Source organism: Lissotriton vulgaris, chromosome 2_1 (genome assembly GCF_964263255.1).
Source record: "Lissotriton vulgaris chromosome 2_1, aLisVul1.2, whole genome shotgun sequence".
Classification (NCBI taxonomy): domain Eukaryota; kingdom Metazoa; phylum Chordata; class Amphibia; order Caudata; family Salamandridae; genus Lissotriton; species Lissotriton vulgaris.
The window spans coordinates 169,711,955-169,735,122 of NC_141687.1; the positions used below are offsets into that span (position 1 = coordinate 169,711,955).

Here is a 23,168-nt window from a genome sequence, read left to right on the forward strand (position 1 = left end):
TCGGATAAGGATGGTGCAATGACATTTAATCGGCTCAGCGGCCCATCTAGAATAGATTATATCCTGTTAGACGTTAGATTATGGAAATACCTTCTAGACATGGAGGTGGTGGCTACACAGGATAGTGACCATAACCCCCTCTGTACAAAGCTTAGGTGGGGCAATGTCAAGACGGGAAAGTTACGTGCTCCCTTGAGGCTAACCAAAGAGGTGGTCCCCTATAATAGTAATCTACCACACTTCTAAGACTCGTATTTTACTGTATCATTTTGTAAGCAAACTTTTATTACTTAATGTTGAAATAAAGTAATTGAAAGGATCTTTATGCATTTGTAAAGCCTTTCTTCTTCCTTCAGAAGCACCATGGTCAGAAGATCTTGACCTTTTCTGGGTTTTGTGGGACGAATCGCTGTCTTCACCAGAAGTGCTGGATGTCCGGAACTTGGATTTCTTTAGTCATAAAAGTAGTCGTCCCTCTCTATCTTGCAGGGACTTTGATGAAAAAGTACAACAGATCCTGCACTTCTTTACCTGATTTGGAGGGTAAAGACAGTACAGGCAGTTCTTATGTGGGTCGTCCACATGCAGTCGTTTTGCTGCAGGATTTGCAGGATCTGAAGACACTTGTTCTTGAAGATTTAGACATTGTAAAGACACAATGAGTAAAGAAGTAATCTAAAGAAAAAACTGAGCAGAGCTCAGGGAGACTCCCTTCAAATGACATGTAATAGAAAATCTGAGGGATTCAGCATCTGTCTGGATTATTGTAGAGGGTGCTGTTGGCTGATTGGTTAGGTTTCAAGTTTGGTCCTTTTAATAAAATAAAAGTACATAGACAGGCTATAAATGTTACTTTGCATTGCCTTTATGGACTATGGTCCAATACATACTGCTTTCTATGGTACTGTGGGACTCCCACTTCGACTACAAGGAATGATTTAAGCATGTGAATCTATGAAAGATCCAATACTGGATAAGGAAAGCATTGTGGTGCACGCTCATCACAATTTTGTGGTGGTTGGACTGAAGACAAGCCACCGCTAATGAAAAAGGTTTGCTAGAAAGATGGAAGCAGCATGGATGAAGCCGGCCAAACTTTCTGTTAAACAAATTAAACTTTTCTGGGGCTGTTCGCCCTCTCCTGCATTGAACATTTCCGATGACTTCACAGCTAGTACTCTATCAGCAAACTGGGCCAGACTGGAAACCAAAATAGGATCTTGCAAAACTGTTCAAACCAACCCACATTTCAGGAACCAGTCACTAGTAGGCAAGTATTGGGGCACCATTGATCTTGGCAGTCCACCCTGCTCTGGAGGCAGCCTTCAAGCTTGTAGTCTACACCATAAAGTCAGAGCGGCACAAAGGCAAGAACTGCAGAAATCCATTGGTCTATAGTCTAGCATGTGGTGGGGGTCCGAACCACCTGCTCCTACTGCAATACCCCAGAGGAAAGCTCATACTGTGAGCTCTCACTCCGGAAAAGGCATCAGTCCAACAGCCGCATGCTCCTACTGTTCTTAGCTGCCAACTGGCCAGGGCCCCACACTGCAGCTGGGCTATGGAAGCATCCTCTTTCCAGGTCTCCTACTGGATTTTTCCCCAGTGTCCCCTGCTCTGGCCGTCCCCGCTATTTTTTGTTCCACCAAACAAAAAATATAGACTTGTTTATGCTGCTTTTCTATTTATAGTGCTGCCATTTTTCTCTTGGTGGATGGTGGGTGTATATACATTCCCAGACAGAACCTCTGGAATTTAATTCAACGGTAGGAACAGCAGGTGTACAAGGCAAAGAAATGAAAGATAGATTCGAAGGCAGAAATTCCAAGTGCACAACACAAAGAAATGAAGGACAGCGTCATAGGTTGCAACCACAGGTGTGCAATGCGATGAAGTGCAAGAGGTCAGTTACAGGAAGGCGCAACAAGCGAGTTCGAAACCCATCCTCGTCGCCAGATGTAAAGTGCACAATTTAAGTAAATCCACTGAAGATTCCTTTTGTGTAATAGGAGTAGTTTATTCCAATATAAAGCAGAATGCAAGGTAGTGCATCATTTACCAACGAAGATCAGAGTGCATCTGGCTGCAGATGCATTCAGACCTCCTTGAGAAGGAACTATCCCACAAGTCACACATTTTATTATAAACGTTATTGTTGGCACCGCCACCCATGAGAACATGGTTACAGAACAATCGTTGTTTTGTAAAGTGAGTGAACATAAAAGAAACACTACAAGTTGTGTGAATGCAAGCAACAAAACAGTGAGGAAGTAAAAAAGGACACAGCCATAGGCAGGACTGGCTGATTTATGATGGAAGGACATGAAAAAGGAAAGTCCTGGGTAGGAACAATATGTTTACTACAGTAACATGATAAATGAATGAGGCCAGTCACAGATGGGAATGACCTGTGTATACTGGAGGGAAGCGAAAGAAAACAAAGCTAAGGTGACAGGTAAATGATGCAAAGAAGTAAGAGGACAGTCACAGGTGTGCTTGGTAGGAGTACAATAAAAATAAAAGAAACGGAAGAGGATAGAGCCACAGGTAGGCATGAGATGTGTACAGTGCAAGGTAGTAGAAAAAGTGTCACATGTAAGAATAACAGCTGTACGACAAGTTAAAAAGGAAAGAGCACAGTCACAAGCAGACATGACCATGTACATAAAGCAAGTGAGTCAACGAGGAGAGAGACAGGTTGGAGGGGCTTCCATGACAAACATCAGGTTGTGTGAGTGGTGCAGTGAAAGTAATACTGACGGACTCACCTGGGGTTGAGGAGCACAAACAGTAGAAGTCACTTTCAATCAGGATTTTTTTCAAGGCGTCATCCTCCAAATCCATATCAGAGGGCACTGGGCATGCGTCATCAGCTTCATGAATGGAGTCACTCACTAACACAAATGCTTTATTTTCTGGAAAATACACAGAAATAGAAGATGGCTTATCAGAACAGGTATGACACCAATGTATGAAACGCCCCTACGCTTCACCTTTGCTGACACACTGGCAAGTAGTGGAGGTTTATTCGATGTCGGACAGCAGATGCAACTTAGCAATGTTCTACTACTGGTGGTCTGCAGTTCTCCTGTAAGAATCCACATGTACCAGGCTTTATGAGCTCAGACTAGAGACACATGGGCAAGTAGAGCTATTTGTCTCTTCTGAGGCCCCAGGACTCCCAGCTGGCCCCACACTTCTTTATTATTTGCATGTTCCCTCAAATAAATGACAACTAAGACATCCTTGTTTTAAACACCTAGATCATTAGGTGCTTTTACACTAGGATCGCATTATGTGTAACAACAGGGTCAACACATTTACACCTCAACAGCAGCAACAAGGACCTGCTTTTGCTCTACATTGACACACATCCCGATGCCCAGCATTTCAAGAAGCCAGACAGCAAACAAAATGGAACTCCCTCCCGGAAAAGGCAGCAAACATACAAGACCACTTGACGTTTTGAAGGCCCGAAAGACCTAGCTCTTCCCCTACAGATGATCTGCACTGCAACGACCAAGAGCCAACTTAAGGTGATTTGCTCCGCTTCTTAATTTGTAAACGCAATAAGTGCTGGAGTCCAATATTATTTCATTCAAAATAAATGCTGGTGTCGTGTGCAGTGCTGGTCAGATCGGTGCAGTTAAAACATGGCTAGAAAATGATACAATTTTGTAAGACACATTTTAGGCATGTGGCAGGAAGCGGGCATGTATACTGCTGGAGCACAACAGAGGCAGTATTCTTCTCCAGAATTAGGGTGTCTTTCATAGATTCATATGCTTGAATATTCCCCGTCGTCGGAGTGGGAGTCCCACGGTAAATAAAATAGCAATAACATACCAATAATATGTAAATGTAAAACATAACATATGAAATACACATTAGAAACATAGGCAGTAAATGCCTAGACATAATTCCTAATAGGAATCAATGAATAGAGAAAAAACACTTGTAGCCTATTCCTGTCATTATGTTGGTCCACACTGTAGCCAATCAGGCGCCAGCAGTCCTCCAGAACCTTCTCAGAGCTCCACACCTCAGATTTTCTACCGCACGTCGTGTGCAAGGGAGTCTCCCTGAGCTCTGCTCAGTTTTCTCAGTTTTCTTCAGGTTTTCCTTTGCTTTTCAGAATGTCTACAAGTAAGAAATCTCTCTTCAGACTCTGCTCTTCTTGTGGAAAGCTGCGTCTTTATTCAGAGGATCCACACAGTAAGTGTATTTACTGTCTTTATCCCGACCATGAAGTGGTAAAGTTTAAGTTCTGTAGAACTTTCTCCACAAAAACTCTAAAGGATAGGGAAGGCCGACTTCTGTTATGGCTTCAGAGACTCAAGGACAAAGATGGTGTACTTCCTGATGCCGAACGTTTCACTTCTGGTCGTTCCCGAACAGTATCTAAACGTAGTAGTGTGCAGGAGTTGCCATCACCTTTAATAAAGAAAAAGAAAATGTCCCTTTCTTTGGCCACTGCGGTGTCTTCACCTCTTCCTACTACGTCCACGAGACCTGGCTCTCAGGCGTCTACGGCATCTTCTGCTCATGTTTTTGTGAAGAAACATGCTTCTGCGTCGACGGGACCGTTGACAGTCGTTCCGACGACGAAATCTGCCGTCTCCGGATCATAGACGACGACGCTTGCTTCCGGATCGTCGACGACTGTCTCGTCGACTTCATCATCGTCAACGAAGGTTACGCTTAGTTTCAAGACTGTGCCGTCTATCATTCCGATTTTTGTCAAAAAACAAGGGGACCCACTAAATGGCTCGGGACCATGGGTATCAATTATTTTCAGAAAACAAAGGTCCTAAGCCTAGAACATTATTTCAACGCAATGTCATATAGAACACAATCGGACACTATATGCACTTTTCTTATACCCAGCCGGGCAAAGAATTTATTAAGAAAATAGAACAAATATTCAAAATATAAGTTACAATTAGACCGCAAACATTTGGCGTTTGAAGTAAGGCACAAGCCTGTGTCGTACTGGGAGATAGAGGAAAGTTGTGAGAGAGGGTGCAGAGGAAAGGACAGTTTACATCAGGCAAAGAGAAAGTTTGAGCAAAGCCGGATACTGCTTAAAATTCAAATTGGCAGTATTCCCCAGAGTAGTACATACATGTATAAATATTCATAAATCAACTGTATGTCTACTGAGCAAAGTCGACGGCGTTTCGATCCCGCGCTCAAAATAATGGGATCATCATCAGGACTTAATTGTTGCCTGGTATAACAAGAAAAATGCCTGTAAGGAAAACAGGAGAAACAGAAAAGCAATTATATATTTAAGTCGCTATTCTGTGGTAGAAAAATCGAAGTCAACTGAGTCACACTCTAGACTTAACAAGATTCGGAATCGCAGTGCAGTGAATTGTGCCAATTAGTGTTTGGTTTAACGCATCCACGATGACAAAGGTGGTCTTGGTATTAATAGTTAGTGACTGGCCTAGCGAGCATATTTGAAATGTCACTAAGCTAGGAGAGGCGCTTGAGTGTGCATATTTTTGTGAAAAGTAGCTATCTCTGTGAGTGTGAGGAAATGGCACCGTGTGCATTTATCCGCTATGTCAGGGTTGGGCTGGTGAAAGATTCGAGCTTCAAGTGTCGATATTAGATTGCTAGGGAGTGGTTATGGTGAAGGGGAGGTCGTGAACCATCTAGTGGTTGAGGTATGCGAATATGGCGTACCCTCGGCGCTGGAATGATCCGAGTTGCGCGTAAAATGGCTCAGAGGAATCGAGTGATTGGTGGCTGGATCCTGGTAGCTGTGAGGGGAAAGGCAATAGTTATTTAAAATATCCTTGGCGGATTAGGGAGAGCAGGCCGCCTCTGTAGCCGCAACTTACCAATTCGGAAATTAAATAATGGCGGAGTGGTTTGAGGGTCGAGGCAAGCCCTGTGTGGGTGCCCCGTCTAGTTGATTTAGATCAGCGTTCGATATGATATTCGATCTGCTGAAAGGAATTAAGGACGGAAATAACATCAGTGAAAGGTTGTTATTTACTGGCCTCGGTGAGGGCTATGGGTGGGGGCATTCTCACCGTTTTGAGGGAAGCTTGTCCGTTGGTGATGTCGGTGTATTACGCGATCCTCTGTGGGAAAGTAAGGAATTAAGGTTAAGGAATTATCCTGGCACTGTGAGGGAATTCACAGGGTGGCCAAGATGGTGTGAGGCTAAGAGGGTTCTTACCTACAGAAGGATGGTCGGACAGTGTGCCGATACACAGGTTCCTCGTAGGTAACGCTGCTTCCTAGTGAGATAGCGCGCTAGCGAGGTTTAAGGCAGTGCGGTCATGTGACAGAGGTCATGTGATCGCGGGTCAACCACGGCGGCCATCTTGGAGTGGGTTGGGTAGGCTACAGGGGTGGTGATAAAACGGCGCAGATGCAGTGAAATGGTGCTTTCCATTCACTTTGTGTGCCGGAATGGTGCCAAGGTGAGAGATTGGTGACATAATTTGCGTGCAACATTTACAGTTCGGATAAATAACAGTGAGCAGGTTACTTTAAAAACACAGTATGCTTTGAAGCCATAGAAGTTGGATAGGTTCTCAAGGACGATATTTACACTTTCTGAGTACATTTTCAAGCATAAATCATAAGACACTGGGCTGGTGCAAGAATGCAAGTTAGTGCCCAGTGTACATACTTGAGGCGGTGGCATGCAGAAAAAGTTTTTGTTTTAAGTTCAGAGCAGGTTTGTCCAGTCCTCGCTTCTGTTTAAACCAGTCCAGATAGTATTAAACTGGATTATGTACTGAAGTACTTCTCTGTTCAACAGTTGGGAAAGATTTCCACCTCTTTGTGGAAGTTTGATAGCTTTAAGAATTGTCCATTGGATGTCATCAGCTGTGTGGTTCATCTCTGTGAAGTGTTCCACCATGGGAGCATTGGGCGTTCTGCATCTGATTCTGCTCCGATGCTGGCTGATGCGTGTCTTAGCCTTTTGGCTAGTTTGTCCTATATACATTTTCTGGCATGGACACAATATCGCATAAATGACATTACAGGTGTTGCAATTCGTGAATGCTTTCATCTCAAAGTTAATGCCATTATGACAAATATTCCGTGCTTCAATTGTGAATTCACAAACAATACAATGCCCACATTTCACATGACCTGATAGTGGTGGTAACCCCCAGTTAGAGTCAAGAGTGGTTCTGAGAACGGCTGTGGGTAGGGCTGCCCTGACCAAATGATCTTTCAAGTTCTTATTTTTTCGAAATGCAAAGAGGGGTCTCTCTAGATTGAGAGCACCAGCATTTACGATAGACCATTGTTTAAGAATTGATTTTCGGATTCTGTTGGATACTGGACAGAATGTAGTCACACACGCTATTCTGTCTTTGTTGCCCCTTGGCTTGGGTGTAAGTAGGACATCACGTGGGCAATACCACGCCCTTTTTAACGCTGCCTTGACTATTCTTTTGGGGTAGCCATGCATTTTAAGTTTATCTGACAAAATACTGGCTTCCTTGAAGTAGTCCGTTTTATTCGAGCAATTACGCCTTATTCTGAGGAACTGGGAATAGGGTAATGAATCTTTCAGAGCTCTGGGGTGACAGCTATTATAGCTAAGCAGAGTATTTCGCTCCGTCGGCTTTCTGTAAAGGCGTGTTAGTAATTCGCCTTCATGACTGTAGATTGTCAAATCAAGGAAAGCAATTTGGGTTTTATTGTGGGTCAAGGTGAAGGTTAGATCCGCACAATTATTGTTCAGCCAGTGAAGAAACAGGTTCAGTGTTACAATGTCATGGTTCCAAACTAAAAAAATGTCGTCTATGTAGCGACGCCACAGGGAAATTCCTGCGAAAAATGGGTTGCTATCAGTTAAGATGACGCCGGTTTCCAGTGCATCCATGAATAGAATAGCTAAGTTGGGGGCAAAAATAGCCCCCATGGAAGTCCCCTTGATTTGTTGGTAACACGTGCCTTCAAAAGAAAAGAAGTTCTTTGAGAGACACAGTTCAAGTAATTGAAGGATAAAAATACTTGGGACCCTGTGTGGACGGGGTCGTGTGTCTAAGATTCTTTGGATCACCAGTAAGGCCGCTGTTTGTGGGATATTCGTGTAGAGGGACTCTACATCCATAGTGCATAGTGTGTTGATGGCGGGATCAAAGGGGTAGTGTTCTATCAAATTTATCATCGCCATGCTGTCCCTAACATAGCAAGCAGTGGTGGGTACAAATTCTTTCATAAAGAAGTCCACATAAGACCCTAAAGGTTCTAAGATAGAACCGCAGGCTGACACAATGGGTCTGCCTGGCGGTTGATTGATGTTCTTATGGACTTTGGGTAAGGTGTAAATCACGGGTATGCTTGGACTCTTCACATTAAGAAAACAATGTTCTTTTTTGCTTAAGAAACCTTCGGTCTTAGCGTTAGTGGTGAGTTCCATTATGGTGGCTTGAATCTCTTTGGTGGGGTTCCCTGGGAGACGCTGATAATGATCAGTATTCCCGAGTTGACGGAGAACCTCCATTCTATAGGTCTTAAACTCCTGGAGTAAAATTCCCACGCAATTATCCGTGCTTTCGATTATGAGCGAAGAAATCGCTTTCAGTGTACTGATAGCATCTTTCTCAGGTTTTGAGATATTGTATGGTATATATAGTTTTTTCTTTTCTAATTCAGCCAGATCTTTTATGACTAATTTCTCAAAGGTTACAATTTCCGATGGGATCATGTTAGCGGTGGGTAGAAAGTTGGATGGTGGGCGGAATGGAGTGTTTGAGCTAATGGAAGGGGAAGGATGCAACTGAAAAAAGGCTTTGAGGCGAATTAATATGAAAAATTTCAATAATTCAGCCTGTAGGTCCATAAAGTTCGGGCGGACAGAGGGTACAAATGAGAGTCCTTTCTTAAGGAGTTCAAGTTCAGGGCCACGTAAAATGTGCTGGGATAGGTTGAAAATAGGAATTACCTCAGAGGGTGGTTCAGTATTACTCATGTGTTCTACCATTGGTAGAAGTTGTTGCGGGTCTTGCGTTCGCCAGTAGCATTGAACCAACGCTGTGGTTTCTTCACCCGCCCTCGTTATGGGGTGTTCGGTTGGACTCTGGATAAAAAATTAGGCTGGGCCCCACCTCCTCTTCTAGAATTACTTCCCCCCTCCCCAGGATCTGAGCTGTCGGAGGAGTCTCCCGATGTCTTCGAGAAACCTACCAAGTTTTGTCGTTTATTGTATCTCCCCCAGGGTCTAGCGTTAGGGTTAAAGTGTGGTTTATTCGTATAAAAGTCTTTCTGTAGATAAGGATAGGTGTTTTCAATATTGTAAGATTTTATATCTTTCTTGACTTTATTAGACTTTTTATTCTGTTCAATCCTGTGAAAATCGGCCACAGTTTTTTCTACTTGCTCCAGTAGTTTTTTACACTCTTCAGTGGGGTCAGAATCATTTATTTGTTTGAGAACCTCTGCTATTTCTTTTTCAAGAGATTCCAATGTTTCTGAAGCTATATCTATCCCTAGTGCGAGCCAGTGCCTTGAGCATGTGGTTCCGTTATAGCTAAAATTTGTTGTATACTTTGGATTGTCCGTAAAGATGCCTGGAATGTTACGGACCTGAAGACCTAGGGGTATAACCTCTGCTTTTAGATAGTCTGTCAACATAAGCACCATTAATTGCAAGCGAACCTGTTTCTTCTTAAGCTTTTCAAGTTGGTCAGGCAAGGAACTATTAGTCGTTGTCGGGACATCAGGGGTCTCAGATAGTAGAGACGGTTTGGAGCATAAGTGTTTTATGTAATTCGCAGTGTAGAGTGGGACATGGGTTGACATTACTTAAGAGATTAGAAAATAAAAGATTAAGTAGCAAAGAAAGAAAGATAAGAGTACTGAGGGCACTAGGGTGGCCGTCCTCGTGAGACGAGGTGAAAGGTTTGAAGAAACCCCTGCAATCCAGCGATTGCGCTCAAGTTTTGTCAAAAAACAAGGGGGCCCACTAAATGGCTCGGGACCATGGGTATCAATTATTTTCAGAACACAAAGGTCCTAAGCCTAGAACATTATTTCAACGCAATGTCATATAGACCACAATCGGACACTATATTCACTTTTCTTATACCCAGCCGGGCAAAGAATTTATTAAGAAAATAGAACAAATATTCAAAATATAAGTTACAATTAGACCACAAACATTTGGCGTTTGAAGTAAGGCACAAGCCTGTGCCGTACTGGGAGATAGAGGAAAGTTGTGAGAGAGGGTGCAGAGGAAAGGACAGTTTACATCAGGCAAAGAGAAAGTTTGAGCAAAGCCGGATACTGCTTAAAATTCAAATTGGCAGTATTCCCCAGAGTAATACATACATGTATAAATATTCATAAATCAACTGTATGTCTACTGAGCAAAGTCGACGGCGTTTCGATCCCGCGCTCAAAATAATGGGATCATCATCAGGACTTAATTGTTGCCTGGTATAACAAGGAAAATGCCTGTAAGGAAAACAGGAGAAACAGAAAAGCAAATATATATTTAAGTTGCTATTCTGGGGTAGAAAAATCGAAGTCAACTGAGTCACACTCTAGACTTAACAAGATTCGGAATCGCAGTGCAGTGAATTGTGCCAATTAGTGTTTGGTTTAACGCATCCACGATGGCAAAGGTGGTCTTGGTATTAATAGTTAGTGACTGGCCTAGCGAGAATATTTGAAATGTCACTAAGCTAGGAGAGGCGCTTGAGTGTGCATATTTTTGTGAAAAGTAGCCATCTCTGTGAGTGTGAGGAAATGGCACTGTGTGCATTTATCCGCTATGTCAGGGTTGGGCTGGTGAAAGATTCGAGCTTCAAGTGTCGATATTAGATTGCTAGGAAGTGGTTATGGTGAAGGGGAGGTCGTGAACCATCTAGTGGTTGAGGTATGCGAATAGGGCGTACCCTCGGCGCTGGAATGATCCGAGTTGCGCGTAAAATGGCTCCGAGGAATCGAGTGATTGGTGGCTGGATCCTGGTAGCTGTGAGGGGAAAAGCAATAGTTATTTAAAATATCCTTGGCGGATTAGGGAGAGCAGGGTGCCTCTGTAGCCGCAACTTACCAATTCGGAAATTAAATAATGGCGGAGTGGTTTGAGGGTCGAGGCAAGCCCCGTGTGGGTGCCCCGTCTAGTTGATTTAGATCAGCGTTCGATATGATATTCGATCCGCTGAAAGGAATTAAGGACGGAAATAACATCAGTGAAAGGTTGTTATTTACTGGCCTCGGTGAGGGCTATGGGTGGGGGCATTCTCACCGTTTTGAGGGAAGCTTGTCCGTTGGTGCGGTCGGTGTATTACGCGATCCGCTGTGGGAAAGTAAGGAATTAAGGTTAAGGAATTATCCTGGCACTGTGAGGGATTTCACAGGGTGGCCAAGATGGTGTGAGGCTAAGAGGGTTCTTACCTATAGAAGGATGGTCGGACAGTGTGCCGATACACAGGTTCCTCGTAGGTAACGCTGCTTCCTAGTGAGATAGCGCGCTAGCGAGGTTTAAGGCAGTGCGGTCATGTGACAGAGGTCAGGTGATCGCGGGTCAACCACGGCGGCCATCTTGGAGTGGGTTGGGTAGGCTACAGGGGTAGTGATAAAACGGCGCAGACGCAGTGAAATGGTGCTTTCCATTCACTTTGTGTGCCGGAATGGTGCCAAGGTGAGAGATTGGTGACATAATTTGCGTGCAACATTTACAGTTCGGATAAATAACAGTGAGCAGGTTACTTTAAAAACTGTTGGACCTGGGCCTCTTGGCAGGGTCATCCCTAAACTTTTTGCCTTCCTCCAATACTCTCTCTGACCTATTTTGTTTGGTTTAATGACTCTGGGCACTTTACCACTGCTGACCAGTGCTAAAGTGCATAATGCTCTCCCTACTGAAAATTGTGCATGTGATTGATGTCCATGATTGGTTCATTGGATTTACTGTTAGTCCCTAGTAAAGTGCACTAGGAGTGCCAGGGCTTGTGAATGCCAATACTGCTAGTGGGCCTGCAGCGCTGGTTGCGCCACCCACAGAAGCAGCCTTAAGATGTGTCTGGGATCTGCCACCGCAGACCCCGCGTGCAGTCTCGTACTGTCATGCCGGCTGGGCAAGTGCACCCGCTTGCCAGCCCCTGAACCTTCCCTTGACTTCATATTAGTCACCCCTATGGTAGGCCTGAGGGCAGGGTGCATTGTAAGTATAAGGTAGGACAAGCCCTGATGTGTGTGGCATGTCCTAGTAGTGAATTACACCTAAATTCGTATTTCACTATTGAAGGCTACCTGCTCCCGTTAGGCCAGACTGAGCTGCCGGAATTATTACATCCTATAATCCCAGCAGGCTCAGGGAGCATGGTAGAGAGTCATGTTTAGTATGCCTGAACTCAGAATAATAAAATATTTCTTTTAGTAAAGTTTATTTTAATATCCTGTGTTTGCAAATGCTACTTTTAGAAAGTTAGCCTTTGCTTGCCTAGCCATTTCAGCCCGCCTCTGCTGGTATGTGTATCTGACTGTCTGGGATGTGTGAGTGACAGGGCTGGGGGATGACAGGTGGTGAATGCGCAGATTACACCTTAGTGGGAGGTAGGAGTGGCTCTTGACTCTGAATCTTGCTGTGCTCTGCCACCACAATGCTGGCTCCACCCTCCTAGGGAGCGACTGATGACTCAGCCAACACCTGGCCCAGGAAGGGCGAAGCCCCATCAACAAGGTACTCTGGCTGCCCCTGTCCACACAATGCTGGCTCCACCTCCTGTGGGGCGTCTGATGCGCCTGCCCCTCACACTGAAAGCAGAAGCCGGAGTACACCCACCGGAGTACTCAAGGACTGAAAGTGGCTATGCAAAGGCCCCCCTGGCCTGCAAGAACAAAAGAAATGCAGTATAAGAGAAGGAGCCCTGCTCCTTGAAAATTAGATCCTGTTTGGGCTACAGAAGGAACTCTGCCCGACAAGAAGGACCGTGAAGGACAAGGAAGAGTGCTGTCTCTTGCCTGTGTCTGGTGCCTTGCTGCCGAAGGAGAGGAAAAAGGAAAGACTGCGAGAAGACTTTTGCTTTACAAGACTTTGTGCCAAACTCTGCTAAAAGATCTCCAAGGGCTTGCTACTGAACTTGCCCCCTGACCAGCGCCCCGAGACCAGTGGGCGCTACACCCTGAAGAAAGCGACTGTGTGTGCTGCTTATCGCTGCAGTACTGACAGAGGGGTCTAGGAGCGCTGGGCAAGCCTGCCACGCTCCCCGTAATCCAAGGCACCGATATCCTCCCGAACACCGTGACCGGGACCCAAGGCAACAGCGAGAGCAAAGTGAGGTTCAGCCGCCGCTGGCCTGAACACCGTGACCGCACCTGCACCGGGAACCGAGAGCAAAGCAAAGGAGGACCTGTCCGGTCCAAGCTCCCGAGCTGACTGTGCTTCGAGCCGTCAGCCCACCTGCAAAGACGGACAGCCGCCCTGTGAGAACCCCCCTCTGGTCGGTATCCCGCCCGACAGCCCAGCTGTGAGCGCGCAGCTGCAACCGGCCCTTGGCTGGGTACGTCCTGCACTTGGGGACCGTACTGCCACTGGCCGCCACCACAACAGCCGCCGCCTCCAGGGTTGGAGAGAACGCCGAAGGAAGGGCCCTGCCACAGAACACCGCTGCCCCGGATGACCCGTGAAACTGCTCGGCTGAGAGCCGCAACGACCAGCGACCCCGGGAAGGCAACGCGACGTGGGACAGCTCCCCCTGGAAGCCACCTGCTCCACAAGAACTTTGTTGAACTGGGCCGAAGGCCCTAAAGATCGCTTATTGCTAGAAAGAACTGTGGCAACTTGAACTAAGTAACCTGGAACCGCTATTTGAAAGTTTGACGACTGTATTCACAAGCCTGCTTGAGATTTATATAAAGATATATATTTTTACAGAATACAGTTTGGTGTCATTGTGTGGTGGGTTGGTGGTGATGGTGTAATATTGCAAGTGTTTAACCCTATGTGCCCCAAAGATTAGCCTACGACTGCTTAAGCCACACTACCTAGAGGGTAAGCAGAGGTTGTCTGGAAGGTAACCCTCAGCCCTGACGAGGAAGAGAGAGTCCCTGCTTGTCGCTAGTGCTACACTGCGCCAACTAGAGCCTCCCCCTTCCTACATTGGACGCAGCGGTGAGGATTTTCGAATTTACATTTGCAGTGTTTATACCTGAGCTTCTGACCATTGCACAGTGATTGCAGTCCAGTAAAGCCACAGACTTTTTTTGATTTATGTTGTGCTAGAAGAGATATCCATGTGTTTTTGAAGTCATGCCTGTGTCAGTGAAAATGGAAAAGGCACCATCCATTTCTTCTATTGACTGTGATTGGGAGAAACTAGAAAACTATACCGGGAAACAGCTCAAGAGCTTCTGCAAAAATTTGAACATTTCCATGACCGGACTCTCCAGAAGGGAGCAGTTCCAAAAGGCGCTGAGGGCCTGGGTCAAGGCAAGGAATGCCCCTGGGAAGGATTTCGAATTTGAGGATGCAGAACAGCAGCTGGAGGGACCCCTAACTCCAGAGTGGAGGGTTGCAACCTCCCCATTGGGTAGCAGTGTTTTTGGCCGAGGTCTGTCACCAGAGGAGCTGGCGGACAGACAGGCCGCCCGAGATCATGAAAGGAAGCTGGCAGAATTAAAAATCCAACTGGAACTTGAAACCAAGAAGTTGGCCCTGGAAGAAATGAAAATGGAGCTCGCGCATGACTTAAGAATGAGGAAACTTGACATGGAGCTCGAGGGGCTTGAGGCCAGGAGGGCTTCAGCCCAGCAACAAGAAATGTGTGTAGCTCAGAGATTGAGCTTTGCTGAGTTGGAGGTGGAGTCCAGCTCAGATGGTGGCAGCAACATTAAGGTATCTAGTGCTGACAGCATAGTGCGCGCACCTAGAGATATGGCACCTGACTTGGAGGGGGTTAACTTACACCAGGAGATTCAAGGGCATGAGGTAGCTCCAGTAGTGTGCAGCGACCCTGAAGGGAATAGGGTGACTGGCGTAGGAGTTCATGGTCCTAGTGGTGGGAGGGATTCCCCCATGGTTGAGGTCCTGGTGGGTGAGTGTACGGACCGCCCAGAAGAGTGTGGGTTGTGTGACAGAGACAGTTCGCTACTGTCTGGCCAGTCTCAGAAGGATGGTGTGGAGTATGTGTGTGAGGCGCTGGATAGTGAGGTGAAGGATAGTTTGGTTAACCTTGCTAGGGGGCTGTGTAATCCAATTGTGGGAGAGCATACTTTAAGTCCCAGTTTTCCAGAGCTATGCCAACACCTGTTTGAGAGTGAGTTCTCTGACCCCAGGGAGCTCACATTGGAGGCAGACCTTGTGGTGGATTCCAGAGGGTCTGGAGAGGCATTGGGGTGTGATCCTGTGGGGAGTGGCTCAGGTATCTTCCAGCCCAGAGTGGTGGAAGTGGAGCAGAGTAGCCCAGCTAGGTCCTGTAGTAGTGAGAGGGGTGTAGGGCCTCACGTCCTGTCCTTGAGGGGAAGGAGTGAGAATGGGTTTTGTCCTGGTAGTGCCCAACCTCAGTCTCAGAGCCTGGATGGTTATTTAAGGGAACACCAGGTGGGGAGCCTAGGCTGTCCGGATGAGTCACCCGCTGAGAAGGATCCCCCAGTGTCTAGAGAACGTGGAGACTCTGTAAACAGAGCTCCAGTAGTTCTGGTGTCTGGCAGTACCACTCCAGTTGGGAGAGTGCAGAAGTCCAGAAGGAGGGGCGAGAGGGGGAAGGAGTCCCCAGTGGAAGAACCAGTGGGTCAGGGGCCAGCCAGCAGGGCTGCGTCCCCAGTGAATGACCATGGGGACACCACTTCTGTCCTGGGGGATCTTCCCGCACAGTCAGATGGCCAGGGGTTGGGAGATCTGCGCCAGGCAGACTGTCGCACGGCACATGAGCTATGTGCCACCCTCAGGGGGGGCATGTGTGCTCCCCGGGAAGTCCTGGTGCGCCAGGCAAGAGTTCAACTGCAGGGTTGGGTCCCTGAGTTGGAGAGCCAGGTTCAGGTGTTGTCTGACCTGGAGGGCAGGACCACTGTAATCAGTGTCCTGGCCCATTTCACTTCTAGGGGTACCACTCCAGTTGGGAGTGGGCAGTACTCTGGAAGGGGGTGCAGAGGGAGGAAGTCCTCGCCTCTGACCCCGGTTCAACTAGAGGGTCTAGACCCTAGGTTTAAGGGCCAGGTGCAGGGTGTCCCCTCTGACCTGGTCCCCCAGTTGCAGGATAGCACCCCTGAACTGGTGGGCGAATTGTGCAGATCACCTGCCACAGGTGCCCTGACAATTCTGGAAGGGGGTACCACTCCAGGTGGGAGGGTACAGAGACCCAAGGAGGAGGACCGGGTGTGGGAGAGCCCACCCCAGTTTTTGGTTCAGCTGCCAGGTACAGGCCTGGAGCTGGTGGGTCAGTGCCAGGATGACATACCTGACCTGACAGGAGGGAGGGTGGACAAAGGGTGCCAAGCACCTGGGGCTACTGCCCCCCGCTCTCTGAGGCCACCGAGGTTTGGGAGCCCTGAGAGGCATGAGGCCTGGGTCTCAGCCTTGACTACTGTCAGTGGCCACTATGATTTGATGACTGTCTGTTGGGACACACCTAGGAGCGAATTAAGACTAGGTGCTGCCAAGGTGGTGTCCACAGAGGAAGAGAAGGGTGCCCCATGGAGTAGTTGGGTGGACCCTGAGAGTATGTACAGAGGATTTAACATAGGTTCTGATTGGCGTAGAACTGGAATGTGCCCCTGCTGTTGCGGGCCAGGTCCATGTTCTATCGCCCCAAGCAGGGAAGCCCATCACAGTGGTGATTGGTCTACCCTGCGTTTTGGCTGGAAGGGGGTTGTGTTGGACCTGGGCCTCTTGGCAGGGTCATCCCTAAACTTTTTGCCTTCCTCCAATACTCTCTCTGACCTATTTTGTTTGGTTTAATGACTCTGGGCACTTTACCACTGCTGACCAGTGCTAAAGTGCATAATGCTCTCCCTACTGAAAATTGTACATGTGATTGATGTCCATGATTGGTTCATTGGATTTACTGTTAGTCCCTAGTAAAGTGCACTAGGAGTGCCAGGGCTTGTGAATGCCAATACTGCTAGTGGGCCTGCAGCGCTGGTTGCGCCACCCACAGAAGCAGCCTTAAGATGTGTCTGGGATCTGCCACCGCAGACCCCGCGTGCAGTCTCGTACTGTCATGCCGGCTGGGCAAGTGCACCCGCTTGCCAGCCCCTGAACCTTCCCTTGACTTCATATTAGTCACCCCTATGGTAGGCCTGAGGGCAGGGTGCATTGTAAGTATAAGGTAGGACAAGCCCTGATGTGTGTGGCATGTCCTAGTAGTGAATTACACCTAAATTCGTATTTCACTATTGAAGGCTACCTGCTCCCGTTAGGCCAGACTGAGCTGCCGGAATTATTACATCCTATAATCCCAGCAGGCTCAGGGAGCATGGTAGAGAGTCATGTTTAGTATGCCTGAACTCAGAATAATAAAATATTTCTTTTAGTAAAGTTTATTTTAATATCCTGTGTTTGCAAATGCTACTTTTAGAAAGTTAGCCTTTGCTTGCCTAGCCATTTCAGCCCGCCTCTGCTGGTATGTGTATCTGACTGTCTGTGATGTGTGAGTGACAGGGCTGGGGGATGACAGGTGGTGAATGCGCAGATTACACCTTAGTGGGAGGTAGGAGTGGCTCTTGACTCTGAATCTTGCTGTGCTCTGCCACCACAATGCTGGCTCCACCCTCCTGGGGAGCGACTGATGACTCAGCCGACACCTGACCCAGGAAGGGCGAAGCCCCATCAACAAGGTACTCTGGCTGCCCCTGTCCACACAATGCTGGCTCCACCTCCTGTGGGGCGTCTGATGCGCCTGCCCCTCACACTGAAAGCAGAAGCCGGAGTACACCCACCGGAGTACTCAAGGACTGAAAGTGGCTATGCAAAGGCCCCCCTGGCCTGCAAGAACAAAAGAAATGCAGTATAAGAGAAGGAGCCCTGCTCCTTGAAAATTAGATCCTGTTTGGGCTACAGAAGGAACTCTGCCCGACGAGAAGGACCGTGAAGGACAAGGAAGAGTGCTGTCTCTTGCCTGTGTCTGGTGCCTTGCTGCCGAAGGAGAGGAAAAAGGAAAGACTGCGAGAAGACTTTTGCTTTACAAGACTTTGTGCCAAACTCTGCTAAAAGATCTCCAAGGGCTTGCTACTGAACTTGCCCCCTGACCAGCGCCCCGGGACCAGTGGGCGCTACACCCTGAAGAAAGCGACTGTGTGTGCTGCTTATCGCTGCAGTACTGACAGAGGGGTCTAGGAGCGCTGGGCAAGCCTGCCACGCTCCCCGTAATCCAAGGCACCGATATCCTCCCGAACACCGTGACCGGGACCCAAGGCAACAGCGAGAGCAAAGTGAGGTCCAGCCGCCGCTGGCCTGAACACCGTGACCGCACCTGCACCGGGAACCGAGAGCAAAGCAAAGGAGGACCTGTCCGGTCCAAGCTCCCGAGCTGACTGTGCTTCGAGCCGTCAGCCCACCTGCAAAGACGGACAGCCGCCCTGTGAGAACCCCCCTCTGGTCGGTATCCCGCCCGACAGCCCAGCTGTGAGCGCGCAGCTGCAACCGGCCCTTGGCTGGGTACGTCCTGCACTTGGGGACCGTACTGCCACTGGCCGCCACCACAACAGCCGCCGCCTCCAGGGTTGGAGAGAACGCCGAAGGAAGGACCCTGCCACAGAACACCGCTGCCCCGGATGACCCGTGAAACTGCTCGGCTGAGAGCCACAACGACCAGCGACCCCGGGAAGGCAACGCGACGTGGGACAGCTCCCCCTGGAAGCCACCTGCTCCACAAGAACTTTGTTGAACTGGGCCGAAGGCCCTAAAGATCGCTTATTGCTTGAAAGAACTGTGGCAACTTGAACTAAGTAACCTGGAACCGCTATTTGAAAGTTTGACGACTGTATTCACAAGCCTGCTTGAGATTTATATAAAGATATATATTTTTACAGAATACAGTTTGGTGTCGTGTGGTGGGTTGGTGGTGATGGTGTAATATTGCAAGTGTTTAACCCTATGTGCCCCAAAGATTAGCCTACGACTGCTTAAGCCACACTACCTAGAGGGTAAGCAGAGGTTGTCTGGAAGGTAACCCTCAGCCCTGACGAGGAAGAGAGAGTCCCTGCTTGTCGCTAGTGCTACACTGCGCCAACTAGAGCCTCCCCCTTCCTACAAAAACATAGTATGCTTTGAAGCCATAGAAGTTAGATAGGTTCTCAAGGACAATATTTACACTTTCTGAGTACATTTTGAAGCATAAATCATAAGACACTGGGCTGGTGCAAGAATGCAAGTTAGTGCCCAGTGTACATACTTGAGGTGGTGGCATGCAGAAAAAGTTTTTGTTTTAAGTTCAGAGCAGGTTTGTCCAGTCCTCGCTTCTGTTTAAACCAGTCCGGATAATATTGAACTGGATTATGGACTTAAGTTCTTTTCTGTTCAACAGTTGGGAAAGATTTCCACCTCTTTGTGGAAGTTTGATAGCTTTAAGAATTGTCCATTGGATGTCATCAGCTGTGTGGTTCATCTCTGTGAAGTGTTCCACCATGGGAGCATTGGGCATTGTGCATCTGATTCTGCTCCGATGCTGGCTGATGCGTGTCTTAGCCTTTTGGCTAGTTTGTCCTATATACATTTTCTGGCATGGACACAATATCGCATAAATGACATTACAGGTGTTGCAATTCGTGAATGCTTTCATCTCGAAGTTAATGCCATTATGACAAATATTCCGTGCTTCAATTGTGAATTCACAAACAATACAATGCCCACATTTCACATGACCGGATAGTGGTGGTAACCCCCAGTTAGAGTCAAGAGTGGTTCTTAGATCGGGGGTGGGTAGAGCTGCCCTGACCAAATGATCTTTCAAGTTCTTATTTTTTCGAAATGCAAAGAGGGGTCTCTCTAGATTGAGAGCACCAGCATTTACGATAGACCAGTGTTTAAGAATTGATTTTCGGATTCTTTTGGATACTGGACAGAATGTAGTCACACACGCTATTCTGTCTTTGTTGTCCCTTGGCTTGGGTGTAAGTAGGACATCACGTGGGCAATACCACGCCCTTTTTAACGCTGCCTTGACTATTCTTTAGGGGTAGCCACGCATTTTAAGTTTATCTGACAAAATACTGGCTTCCTTGAAGTAGTCCGTTTTATTCGAGCAATTACGCCTTATTCTGAAGAACTGGGAATAGGGTAATGAATCTTTCAGGACTCTGGGGTGACAGCTATTATAGCTAAGCAGATTATTCTGGCTATTTTTGCCCCCAACTTAGCTATTCTATTCATGGATACACTGGAAACCGGCGTCATCTTAACTGATAGCAACCCATTTTTCGCAGGAATTTCCCTGTGGCGTCGCTACATAGACGACATTTTTTTAGTTTGGAACCATGACATTGCAACACTGAACCTGTTTCTTCACTGGCTGAACAATAATTGTGCGGATCTAACCTTCACCTTGTCCCACAATAAAACCCAAATTGCTTTCCTTGATTTGACAATCTACAGTCATGAAGGCGAATTACTAATACGCCTTTACAGAAAGCCGACGGAGCGAAATACTCTGCTTAGCTATAATAGCTGTCACCCCAGAGCTCTGAAAGATTCATTACCCTATTCCCAGTTCCTCAGAATAAGGCGTAATTGCTCGAATAAAACGGACTACTTCAAGGAAGCCAGTATTTTGTCAGAAAAACTTAAAATGCGTGGCTACCCCAAAAGAATAGTCAAGGCAGCGTTAAAAAGGGCGTGGTATTGCCCACGTGATGTCCTACTTACACCCAAGCCAAGGGACAACAAAGACAGAATAGCGTGTGTGACTACATTCTGTCCAGTATCCAAAAGAATCCGCAAATCAATTCTTAAACACTGGTCTATCGTAAATGCTGGTGCTCTCAATCTAGAGAGACCCCTCTTTGCATTTCGAAAAAATAAGAACTTGAAAGATCATTTGGTCAGGGCAGCCCTACCCACCCCGTTCTCAGAACCACTCTTGACTCTAACTGGGGGTTACCACCACTATCAGGTCATGTGAAATGTGGGCATTGTATTGTTTGTGAATTCACAATTGAAGCACGGAATATTTGTCATAATGGCATTAACTTCGAGATGAAAGCATTCACGAATGGCAACACCTGTAATGTCATTTATGCGATATTGTGTCCATGCCAGAAAATGTATATAGGACAAACTAGCCAAAAGGCTAAGACACGCATCAGCCAGCATCGGAGCAGAATCAGATGCAGAACGCCCAATGCTCCCATGCAGGAACACTTCACAGAGATGAACCACACAGCTGATGACATCCAATGGACAATTCTTTTTTATTTTTTTATTTTTGAAAACCTTTATTGTGCATCAAGAAAAGAACAAATACGGGCCCACAACCATCAGGCCGGCCACGGATACGTCTGAAGCACCAAAGCATGCAATACGGCGACACAGTAACATCTTGTTACGAAAAGCAGGCATTTGAAAGTTACACTGTAGGTCATAATGATACCGTGTCTCAGGAGTAATAAAGGTTTGTTTTATATTTTTTCTTGCAGCTATTAAGTTCAACATTCGTGATTTTAGCATAAACAAAGAAACTAAGAGAGCGGAGTCCGTGCAGGCATGACGTGACAGTAGCAACAATATTACCACACAATCATCTACCCAAAATTCAAATCCCGCCCGGCGGCAGAGCGGCTCCGAATTTGTACAACAGGATCACCATTTCTAGGGTCATAGACAGTGTCCACCGCCACCCACCCATCAGCTGTCCCAAACATGGACCCAAGATAGTAGTAGGAAAAAGAAACTAAGGCAAAGAGAAAAAAAAAAAAGGAAAAAACAAGGCACCATAGAAACCGAAACCGAGAAACTAAAATCCCATCCCCCAACCCCCCACCCTACACGCATGCAGAGGCTACGGCCTACCCCCCCGCCCCCAGCAGTGTGTCTGTCGCCCAATAAACCCGAAATATAGATCAAGAAGAGAGAAGAGAAAAGAAGGAATAATTATAACATCTGAAATATAGAGAGTAAGAAAAGATTATTCTAATCTATAACTCCCATATAAGAAGAAAAGTGGGGAGGAGCCCAACTAATACTAGGTCTCCCGGGCTCCCCAGTCATACAACACCTTCTACCCCATATACAGTAACAAAAGTAGACCACATACAGTACGGAGTAAAATAGGGAGAGACCTCATGTATCCCAGCAGCACGCATTGAAAAAGTGTCCCATCCCGAATCACCACCCGCCAATCAAACCCAATTCGTCACTCCCCCTCCTGTGTATCATCAAAAACAGTGACAATGGACAATTCTTAAAGCTATCAAACTTTCACAAAGAGGTGGAAATCTTTCCCAACTGTTGAACAGAGAAGTACTTAAGTCCATAATCCAGTTTAATACTATCCGGACTGGTTTAAACAGAAGCGAGGGCTGGACAAACCTGCTCTGAACTTAAAACAAAAACTTTTTTTGCATGCCACCACCTCAAGTATGTACACTGGGCACTAACTTGCATTCTTGCACCAGTCTTATGATTTATGCTTGAAAATGTACTCAGAAAGTGTAAATATCGTCCTTGAGAACCTATCCAACTTCTATGGCTTCAAAGCATACTGTGTTTTTAAAGTAACCTGCTCACTGTTATTTATCCGAACTATAAATGTTGCACGCAAATTATGTCACCAATCTCTCACCTTGGCACCATTCCGGCACACAAAGTGAATGGAAAGCACCATTTCACTGCGTCTGCGCCGTTTTATCACCACCCCTGTAGCCTACCCAACCCACTCCAAGATGGCCGCCGTGGTTGACCCGCGATCACATGACCTCTGTCACATGACCGCACTGCCTTAAACCTCGCTAGCGCGCTATCTCACTAGGAAGCAGCGTTACCTACAAGGAACCTGTGTATCGGCACAATGTCCGACCATCCTTCTATAGGTAAGAACCCTCTTAGCCTCACACCATCTTGGCCACCCTGTGAATTCCCTCACAGTGCCAGGATAATTCCTTAACCTTAATTCCTTACTTTCCCACAGCGGATCACGTAATACACCGACCGCACCAACGGACAAGCTTCCCTCAAAACGGTGAGAATGCCCCCACCCATAGCCCTCACCGAGGCCAGTAAATAACAATCTTTCACTGATGTT

General features: G+C 47.0%; 1 protein-coding gene across 1 annotated transcript in view; it reads right to left on the bottom strand.

Moving 5' to 3' along the window:
• Positions 1-23,168, bottom strand: part of LOC147729766 (caspase-1-like) — a 793,050-nt gene that overhangs the window by 274,686 nt on the left and 495,196 nt on the right. The window contains exon 6 of the mRNA XM_086954652.1: positions 2,769-2,915. Coding sequence (XP_086810778.1) covers positions 2,769-2,915 — 147 coding nt within the window. The remainder of the gene's footprint in view (positions 1-2,768; positions 2,916-23,168) is intronic.